The 10,914-nt window shown below is 31.6% G+C and overlaps 2 protein-coding genes across 3 annotated transcripts; one reads left to right on the top strand and one right to left on the bottom strand.

The window, feature by feature from the left end:
- The first annotated feature begins 1,413 nt into the window (after positions 1 to 1,413).
- On the top strand, positions 1,414 to 2,923 carry LOC105777454 (60S ribosomal protein L35). Its single transcript, XM_012600737.2, has 4 exons — positions 1,414 to 1,532; positions 1,653 to 1,788; positions 2,398 to 2,554; positions 2,667 to 2,923. The coding sequence occupies exons 1-4, from the start codon at positions 1,529 to 1,531 to the stop codon at positions 2,739 to 2,741; spliced, it is 372 nt and encodes a 123-aa protein (XP_012456191.1). The 5' UTR covers positions 1,414 to 1,528; the 3' UTR covers positions 2,742 to 2,923.
- A 322-nt stretch (positions 2,924 to 3,245) lies between these two features.
- LOC105777453 (probable pectate lyase 4) lies at positions 3,246 to 8,885 on the bottom strand. Of its 2 annotated transcripts, XM_012600736.2 has the most exons (6): positions 8,871 to 8,885; positions 5,950 to 6,140; positions 5,515 to 5,866; positions 4,457 to 4,667; positions 4,309 to 4,377; positions 3,246 to 3,631 (listed from the first exon to the last, which is right to left on the bottom strand). In XM_012600736.2, the coding sequence occupies exons 2-6, from the start codon at positions 6,074 to 6,076 to the stop codon at positions 3,398 to 3,400; spliced, it is 993 nt and encodes a 330-aa protein (XP_012456190.2). In that variant the 5' UTR covers positions 6,077 to 6,140; positions 8,871 to 8,885; the 3' UTR covers positions 3,246 to 3,397. The 2 variants fall into 2 exon arrangements, with proteins under 2 accessions (XP_012456190.2, XP_052478292.1); XM_052622332.1 differs by lacking the exon at positions 8,871 to 8,885 and having other exon boundaries at positions 5,515 to 5,896; positions 5,950 to 6,181.
- Between the last annotated feature and the right edge of the window lie 2,029 nt (positions 8,886 to 10,914).

Genomic DNA, 10,914 nt, shown 5'->3' with positions numbered 1-10,914 from the left:
TTTCCAAATCAAGTCGAGAGAAATGAAATTTAAGTCGAGTTGAATCGAGTGAAATTGTTTGAGTTAAATTAAAATCTTGTTACTTTATAACTAATTCAATGTTGGAGTACATAAATTTGAAACCATATATATTTGAAAACTTTTTCAAAGCAAAATAAGAAAATATAAGATACTTTAGTATGATGAATTTGAACCATTAATTAATTTATTTATGTCCCAAAATTATTATTTTAGAAAATTTTAAAATTTTAACTTTGTTTATATATTCTTCAGAATTTTTTAAATTTATATATAATTAAAAAATATAAATTTTGGAATTTTTATAAATATTTTGAATTTTTGAAAATCATTTTGATTTTGTTTTGTAATTTTGTTGAGAGAGATCAATTTGCTTAATTTCAATTTTGATAAGAATCAAATGAGTATTTATACCAATCTGTTATTCGAATTGTAAAATTCAACTCGACTCAAACTCAAAACTCGAATTACTTATTCAAGTTGACTTGAAAAAAATGAATAACTCGAATAACTCAATTCGATTAACTCGAAATTTAAAAAAATCAATTTTTTTGAATTGATTCGAGTTTTGCTCTCCCCTAATCCTATCACCCATATACCGTGTGAAAACCACAATTTAGAATACAAACATGTGTTTAAAATTTATTAATATACACAAATATATATATAAAAAATTATAGGGTAAACTATCTAGTTAGTCACCCAACTTTTTGGGCACTTTTATTTTGCTCACCCAAATAAAAAAAAACTTACAATTTGATCACTCGATCGTTAAATCCTTAATGCCAGCTAACTGTGCATGCCATGTCAATTGTTAAATTTGACTTCTTCCTCAACCCATTTTTTTCCCTCCAAGCCACCCGCTTACTTTCACCATTTTTTTTTCTTCTTCCTATGCTCTCGGAAAGAGAGAATTTCTCTAGTTTTTAATTTTTATTTTTTGCAATTCATAGCTTTGGTTTAGTGTTATGACTCTCCTCAAGTTTTTAAGAAATATGTTTAAATATTTACTTGACTTTCAGAAGATTGAAATTGTTAAAGATAAGTAGCAAATGTTAAATTGATACGGAGTGAAACGAGGTGGGGATGAATGTTTCTAACATCTATGAAGGTGGTCGTGGTTTTGAAGATTATACATCCATAGTATAACGAGATGAGTGGTGAAGCAAAACATGCCAATTATAAAACGTTTAACAACATCCTCCCTTACCTCCACCCCGTTCCATTTCAATTTCTAATTGTACCCGACACTTGTTGATACTGATTATAATTATGGATATAATTAGTGTATTATTTTAATTCCAATACTTAAATTTCATAATTCCAATGAAGATTACGCCCCAAAAATATCAAAAGAAAGAAATAAAGCCCAGTAAGGCCCAAGCAAACTCCACACTTTAAAAAACCCTTCGCTTCTTTAAATTTAGGGTTTCAGCGTATATTTATCCCTGAAAACAGAAAGAGGCCGCCGTTGTCGTCCCAGCAGCAGAACAGCAAAAGAAGAAAAGCAATGGGTAACTGATCAAAAAGCCTGTAAATTCTCTATATTTTTCTTACATGTTATCGTTAGTTTGAAGAATGATGAACACGGATTTTTAACTCTTTTTTTTTTGTAAATAAATAAATAAAAACAGCAAGGATCAAGGTTCATGAGTTGCGACAGAAATCAAAAACCGATCTTTTGGCTCAGTTGAAAGATCTCAAAGCTGAACTTGCTCTTCTTCGCGTTGCTAAAGTTACCGGTGGTGCACCTAACAAGCTTTCTAAGATGTAAACCTTATTCCTCTCTCTCATTTTTGTTGATTTTATTATGTTTTAGCTATGGATCTTAAGTTTATGTTTAATTGAGCATATAAATTGGGATTTGGTTTCTTAGTTTATTTGAAGAAATGGGTAATTGTAATTTTCTTTGGTTTTTTAGTGAAAATGTAAATTATATAATTGAAAAAGTATTAAGAAATGGGTGGAATGAAATGTTTCTTCTGATTTGAATAGCATATTTTGTTTTAATAAATAAAATTTTAATACTAATGGTTTTCAAGAATACAATGTAAGAAACTGGTTTTCATGCATAGCAAGCTGCATGATTTTACTTTTTCTATGGAGGAATAATGTTTGGATTGATGTTTATTCTGCTATATGCTCTGTTTTTACTTGAGTTTGATCGTTTTCTGACATTGCGAGAAGTGAAATAGAAAGCTGTGAAAATGAACTTGAAATGGTTTGGTTGACAAGTCGAGCTTTTTGCTTTTTTGAAGTTCTGTTTACGGTTTCTTAGTTGAATACTTGAGGTCTTGTTGTTCCGGTTTTCCAGTGTTCTGGTTATCGGTTCATTGGTTTCGGAACTTTGTTCTGAGTCTGGTGGTGTTGTGGATGCAGAAAGGTGGTGAGGCTGTCCATTGCTCAAGTTCTGACAGTAATATCACAGAAGCAGAAGTCTGCATTGAGGGAGGCATACAAGAAGAAGAAATTCTTGCCTCTCGATCTCCGTCCCAAGAAGACGCGAGCTATCCGCAGAAGGCTTACCAAGCACCAGGTATAAGCATATCCTTTTGATTTCGGTTGAAGCAATATCTGTTAATTCTTGTCAGCATCAGGTTCTATGGGAACTACCCGAATCATTGAACATCTGTTATTTTGCTTTGCAGGCATCTTTGAAGACCGAAAGGGAGAAGAAGAAGGAAATGTACTTCCCAATGAGGAAGTATGCTATTAAGGTGTAGGGTAGGATCTCTCACATTCTATTTACATATCGATTTGCTCTTTACTTTCTAGCATCGTCTTCCGTAAAACCCAAGTTGTGATTTTGTTTCGATCTTCATGTTTGGAAACTCTTTTTTGCCCCCTTGTTAAAAACCAAGATTCTGGTCTTTTTGATTGAATGGTAATTTATGGATTTTTTGCATTTCTTGATGAGGAGTGAAATTAAAATCCAATTAGTTTGAGAAGTTTTAATTCGATATTATTGAAACCTCGTTTGCTTCCTATTTGATAAAAAGAATATTTGCTCATCTTTGTATAAAGAATGGAATATTTGGTTGGTGTTAAAATGGTTTTAAAAACTATACTTTCTTGATGATAACATATTTTGAAGATTAAATTGAGTAATTTAGTTTTTGTTAGCATGATATATACGCGGTATTCTATGTATCACTATCTGATTATATCATTAATTACGATAATTTTAACAGTACAAATGTATAAATTTTTATCAGAAAAGATCAATATGCTTTTTGAATGGAGAGCAAAATATAATTTATTTTCTAATACAGGGTTTCCATAGCCTTTTACCTCTCGTTAGTTAATTCCTTTTACCCCTCGTTAGCTATTTAAAACACATAAATTAGATTCATAAAGAAAAAAGCACTAAATACAATCATCACTTATGGTGATCAAGAAGCCGAGGAACAGGTTGCCAACCTGTGCATACTTGAAGAACTTGTTTCAAAGAGTCCGAGGGAGCTTCCATTGTCCATGTTTTATAATATTCACTTGGGTGGAACACACTTCCTTCCCCACTGCCTGCTGCTAATAAGCATGATTGTGCACCATTCAAAAACAGGTCTCCTTCCGATCTTATTACACCTGAACTCGCCTCTTCCCTATCCCCTGCCTGTATATTCGGGCCAAGAGCGGCATTCAAAACAAATTCGAGTTTAAATGATATCAACCTGAACCCTTGAACAAGTAATGGCTTAAACTCAAAATCAACTAAACCCGCCATGACCTAAATTGGAAGCACAAACCAACCCAATCAACTCAAAACTAAACTCAACTCAACCTTATTTATAAACTTAAACTTGTCCATCTTGAGCACGAATTGATCCAAACCTAAATCTGATCTGAACTTTAAATGGTTCAAACAAGTATCTTGAAGTGACCTTAATCCAAAGTGACTAGAACTCAAACAATCTGAACTAAGCTTTTAAATTGGGGAACCTGACATAATCATCTTCAACCTGAACTTGGCTCAAACTGATTTGATAGTAAAACATCAATAACTTATAGTTGCCTGACTCGAACCAAAATATGATCCAAACAAGTAACTTAAAATAACCCGAATACTAAGTGACTAGGACTCAAATGATTCGAGCTTCAAACCTGAATGTCCAAAATCTAAGATTGATCCAAACCCTAAACTTATTGAATTGAAAATACCTGAAAAAATTTGAATACCGAATTGACACAATAATTTTAAAAGCCCGAATTGACATGATCCAAAACCAACCAAATACGTCCAAATCACAAGTATATCATCATGTTAGGTTTTGTTTAGTAAAAGATTGTCACCTTCTCGGTATAAAACTCAAAAGTTTTCTTCTTCTTTCCTGCTTCATATATGTTGCATTGAGAATATATCTGATTAAACACAATATACACAATTATGAAAGAACATTATCTATTTCCATCAAAAAGAAAAAACGAAAGACACATTTACCTGGGCTTCTACACTTGCACAAACAGCATAAATGTCCCAGTTTCGAGTGTAATTGTTATACAAATGAACCTTCCCAAATCTAAGACGAGGTTGCCTTTGCCGAGTTCCATCGAAGAAGCAATGGTGGATCGTCACTCGGATGCACCTATCTCCTACATGAGTAGGATCTGCTCCAATGAGCATTGTCTTGTCATGTTGAGTGAAGTAACATCTGGGGGGCACCGAAATTGCAGAAAAAACAACATTGAAATCACATTAAAACCCAGAATCCAATGTCAATTCACTGATTATTACCCAGTTTATTCAAAAGACCATTTCATAAAATCCATTGTAGGGGAGCCTAAATTGAATAAACAAAAATGATGTAAAAAACCCTCTACAACTCTGAATTCAACCATTATACAGTTACAAGTACAATCAATACATCTAAATAACTGCAACTATGCATGATCAAACTGATAACCAGAATATATCCAGACACGGCCGCACACAATGGCCTCAAGCCTAAATAAATCTAAAGAGAACTTACACACAAGACTCAAAATCTCAAAGATCTCAGGGCTTAACATTGCCATTAAACTAAGGCATCATTGGCTTAATTATTAGAATAAGATAATCCTTAAGGGGCAAAATGACAAAAATTGAAAACACAAATCCATCAATCTTTGTTTCACTGATTACAAAACTATAGTACTTAACTTTTCATTTTCCTTTGAAGTTTTTGTATATGACACATATTTGATACAATCCTCTAAGATATAAAACACTTCCCAAGCATCTATTAGGAGAAAGATTTGCAGAAACCAAAACAAACCCAGAATTTAATCCTCACATTCAATACCATTTTCAGTGTTTGCATCACCAAGTTCTAGCATGCATTTTAATTTGTAATATGTTAGATTGAAAAATATTGAAACCATTAAAGCTCAATCCAATCACTACTTTACCCTAAAATTCTAACCTCATCTGCTTCAACAATAATCACATAAACCAACACCATCTCAAACAATAATTTCAAATATCAACACTAAAAACCATTAAAAAGAAGGAAAATTTACCTAGAAACAGTGATGTCAGTGCTTCCTCTAGTAATATCAATCAAGCCATCATCATAATCTTTAAAACTACACCTATCGATCCAAATATGCTTCGAATTTGGCTTTACTTGAATCCCATCAACATCGTGTCCTCTTCCACCTTCAAATTGCATATTACAAACAATCACATTCTCACATTCTTTCAATCTCAACCCTTTCCCCGTCAGCTTTACCCTTTCGCCTCGTCCATCAATTGTCTTGTGAGAGCCCACGCTTAAGTACGTCGATAATCGGATTGTTCCCGACACTTTGAACACGATCCAACCCGGTCCCGGATTCCGGCAAGCGTCTCGGAGAGAACCCGGACCGTCGTCTTCAAGGAAATTATATGTAAAAAATAAGTGTAATTTGAAAGGGAAAAAATTAAGTTGAAAGAAGAATTTAGAGGAAACGGACCGGATAAAGTGGTGACCGTGACTAGAGGGCCGTGGAGACCACCGACTGCGAACCGGCCGAAGCCCTCGGCTTGACCGGCGATTGCTCTTTGGGTACTGTCCACGTCGGCGTACGGAAGCGATGCCATGTTATTTTTGTTGCTGCTGTTGTTTTGCTTAGTACGCTGTCGTTTTATTGGTGTCCGAGATGTTCTGAGAAGTCGTTGCTTTCCGTTACTTAAGGCGTGTTTGGTGGGAAAATTGCTTTTTGGCCGGGTTGAATAAGCCGTGGACTAAAATATCAATAAATGCCGTTTTTTTTTAAATTACAGAAATAGGCCGAATTTTTGAATATTTACGAGAATAAGCTAATTTAGAACTGGAAGTGTTTTTAGGGAAAACTCAGAAAAACGCTTTGAGCTGGAAGCGCTTTTTGTGTGTCACCAATAAAATGACACTTCCAACTAGACGCATTTTCAGTATATTGACAGAAAAACGCTTCTATCTTTAAGTGCTTTTTACCAAATCAACACTAAAAGTGGCTTTATATAGACCAATAGTCTAATTTTTCTTTTTTTTTTAAGCAATATGAGATATGAGATATGTGTATAGTGTACCATTTAATCTTATGTTGTTAGTTAAAAGAGGAAGCAATCCCTCATTGTCTAGTAACAAGCTGCAAATCTGTTTGTCTAGGTTTTCCTAAATCAGTCCATTCTCGTAAATTCAAAAATTCGGCCTATTTCTATAATTTTAAAAAAAAATGGCATTTATTGGTATTTTAGTCAATGCCGTGTTTGAATTCGTTACAAATGTATAAAAATGAAATAAAATAAAATAAAATAAAATTTGATTTGATTTGGCTCTACTAGAAAGTAAAATATAACATATAAGGATGACAACAATACTCGAATTCGACAAGTTTTGATCCACCTTGACTTTCAATGGGCACTTTTTTTTATGATAAATGGGTGCGACAAAATTTAGCATAAATTTATGTAAGAATTAAGATATTTTTTTAGTATTTTTTATACTTGTTTTAGTGTCTATGTTCAGAGTTCATTGTTATTCCATTCATTGTTGTCTCTCCTAACAATGTCATTTCCAATGTTTGAATATGTATTCTCTCGTTAAGAGTGCAATGTCTCTACATTGTATCCAATATAATTAAGACAATAATTATTATCTAACTTGATTCTGTTTTAAGTTTCTTAAGTTAGAATTATGGATAAACTATAAAATAATTACCCAATTATTAGCATGTTTCCACTTTGGTCACCAGGTTTAAAAATTTCTATTTTACCTATTAACGTTATTTAATTTTAATATTTTGATCACTCTTCCATTAAATAATTAACAATGACCTTTTTATTGGCAAAATAATAAATTTAACCTCCAATGTCTCTGTGTTCTATCAATTTAATTTTAATTCTAAAATTTCAACAAATTTAGCCTTCAATTTTGTACATTCTATCAATTTAGATTCTTAAAAATAAAAATAAAAATAATATAAGAGTTTATTTTTCAATGAAAATAAATAAGATTTTATAAAAATACATACAAAATTATAAATGTAGCGACCTAAAAATTTGGGCATGGGCGCTAGACGAAGTAACTATTGAAAGTTTTAAAACAGAATCCCGATTTTATTTAAAAAAGGAGTCGCCACCGATCTTTTTTTCTAGGTGTGATCGGACACCTAATAAATTCTCTTTTTAGAAGAAAAATTTATTTTTAAATTTTCCAAAAAAAAAGAGGTAATTTTAGGTTTACGTGAAAATACAAAGAAAATTAGAGTTCGGGAGTCGGTTACGCGCGAGGAAGGTATTAGCACCCTCGCGACGCCCAAAATTGGTATCTCGTTAAACGCATGTTGTCTTAATTTTCAAAAAATACGAATTCAATTTAATATTTACTCGTGATCCGATTGAAACATGAGAATTTTTTTTAACACGGGAATTTTGAAGCACGAAATTTTTTTAAAACATGAAAATTTTTTTAAAAAACAAAAATTTTAAAAACACGAAAATTTTTAAAAACACAACAATTTTTGAAACACGAGAAATTTTTTTTTAAAACATACAATTTTTTGAAACACGAAAATTTAGTAAAACACGAGAATTGTTAAAAACACAAAAATTTTGAAAGCACGAAAATTTTTGAAAACATGAAAATTTTTGAGACACGGAAATTTTTAGAAAACACGAAAAATTTTAAAATGATTTTTTGAAAACACGAGAATTTTTGAAATTATGAAATTTTTTGAGACACGGAAATTTTTAGAAAACACGAAAAATTTTAAAAATAAATTTTTTTGAAAACACGAGAATTTTTGAAATCATGAAAATTATTGAGACACGGAAATTTTTAGAAAACACGAAAAATTTTAAAAATGAGTTTTTTTGAAAACACGAGAATTTTTGAAATCATTAAAATTTTTGAAACACCGGAATTTTTTTAAAAGCACAGATTTTTCAATTTTTTTATTAAGCATGTATCATATTTAACACAAACCGATGATATTCACTCAACATAGCAATGAAATCAACGAATTAGTGTCAAATCGATTCGTTGCCTTATTTTTTAAAAACGCGAATATTTTTTTTGAAATACGAAATTTTTTTTCTGAAGACACGAAAATTTCGAAACACGGAAAATTTTTTTTTGAATTTTTTTTTGAATATTTACAATTTTTAAAAGGACGCATCGTGTTTAACATAAACCGGTGATATTCACCCAACATAGCGATGAAATCAACGATTTAATGTTAAATCGATTCGTTACCTTATTTATTAAAATAATTTAAAATAAAATAAAATTGAAATTGAATTAAGTTAAACATATAAATACAAAAATATAAAAATGCATAAAGTACTAAAAATATTAAAACGAAATAACATAAAAATATGAGTATTAAATTAAAAGTGAAATAAATGAAATTACCTGAAAGATCTCGAAACACGAGCTTCGTCGAACGGGTTACACAAATTGAACCTTTTTTTGTTCTTTTTTCCTCTTTTTTCTTCTCTCTTTTTTTCCTCTCTTTTTTTTCTCTGCTGGGCTGCCCGTTGGGCTGCCTGCTGGGCTGGTGTGTGCGGGCCTGGGCTGGTGCGCAAATGGGCCTTCTATTGGCCTGCTTCTTTTTTTGCTTTGGGCCCCTTTTTTGCTTTGGGCCTTGTACTTTGTTTCTTCTTCTTTTTTTTGTTGTTGTGTTTTTGGGCTGTTCTCCGGGCCTGGTAAGCTGATGGGCTGTTGGCTGCTGCAGGTCGGGTTCTAGGGTCGGCCGGGTCGGACCCGGGTCGGATCGGCCTGATTATTTTTTTTAAAAAAATTCTTTTTCTTTTTTCTTTTTTTCTTTCCCCCTTCCTTCTTCCTTCTTCCTTCTTCTTCTTCTTCTTCTTCTTCTTCTTCTTCTTCTTCAAAACTTAGCTTCCACCGTCGTCGTTTGCTGCCGCCGACGCCACGGTGCCGCCGACGCCTCCTCCTCTCCTCTCTTCTTTTCCTTTTCTTTTTCTTTCTCAAAGCCTTTTTTTTTCCTTTTTCTTTGAAACTTTTTTTTTGATTATGGGGGGTCCTGATTTTTGGGGTTTTAAGCCCCATTTATAGCTGATTTTTTGTTCTTTTTGCTGGTAGCAAGTGGGCTAGGGAGGGCCTAGGTCGGCCGCCGCCGTTTCAGGCGCAAGGTGCGCTGGTTGCTGCCAGAGGGACCAAAATGTAAATGCAGCAAGAGTTTTGAGGCCAAAACATAATTTATAGAAAGTTAAGGGGTCAAAATGTAATTTTTAGAAAGTTTAAGGGTCAAAAGGTAATTTAGAAAAGTTCAGGGGTTGAAATGTAATTTTAAGAAATTTTGGGGTCAAAAAATAATTTTAGAAAAGATTAAGTGTCAAAATGTAATTTTTAAAAAAATTCTTTTTTTTCTTTTTTTTAAACACGAAATTAATCCCGGACAAAATTCAGTGATTACAATAAATAAAAGAATACTCATTTTTTTCTTTTCTTTTTTGACATGAAATTTATTTATTAAAATAATATTTTTATAAATAAAATATTTTAAAAAAACCCCACAAACAAGACTTAAACTAGATTCAAACTTTTCATTTTTCTTAAAAAAAGTTTATTTTATAAATAACACATTTTATTATATGTCTGGCCTCACTTATTAGTCCTCGTCAAATTTGCCGAGTGTTGGGCACCGCCTTAGCCCACAACCACCGGTCCTAATAATCCTTACTTTAAACTCCTTAATTTCCGCATCCTCCATCGAATCCCTTAGTTTCCAATACCTTATCCTCACCTATATACCTCCAATCATACTTGCCCTCAAGGACAACGAACCCATTATGCGCAACTACCTAAAGATATTGATTCTCACTCTCTTTGACCTTAGGATGTAGTTTTTGACCCAATTTGAATACGATAATCATTAATGTTGAAAAAGAGAAAAGTTGAATATATCTAAGTTTTCTTCATGATTTTTCTCTTTTAAATTGTTCTATTTATAAGATTATTATTTTATTAATAAATTTCAAAAATAATAAGAAAAATATATTCATTTATTTATAAATACTTTCATGACCTTGTATGTATTTTTATAAAAATCAAACTTTTAAACAAATTTTTTATTTTTAAAATTTTAATTTTAAGAATCAAGACTAAATTGATGTAATGTGTAAAGTTGAGGGTTAATTTGTTAATTTTAAATTTAGAACTAAATTGATAGGATTTGTAAACATTAGAGGATAAATTTATTATGCCAATAAAAACATGATTGCTAAAGATTTAATGGAGGAGTGACCAAAATATTAAAGTTCGATAACGTTAATGACTAAAATAAAAAAAATTTAAACCTAAATGACCAAACAAAAATACGCAAATAATTAGATGACTATTTTATAATTTACCTAAAATTATTAAACAAAAGTTCTTTTAAGTACAATAATAAATAATAATAATAAATCATAATAAATATTAAACTTAATAATTA

This window comes from Gossypium raimondii, chromosome 10 (genome assembly GCF_025698545.1).
Source record: "Gossypium raimondii isolate GPD5lz chromosome 10, ASM2569854v1, whole genome shotgun sequence".
Lineage (NCBI taxonomy): Eukaryota > Viridiplantae > Streptophyta > Magnoliopsida > Malvales > Malvaceae > Gossypium > Gossypium raimondii.
Note: the sequence above shows the minus strand (reverse complement) of the source record. Positions and strands in the feature narration are given on the sequence as shown.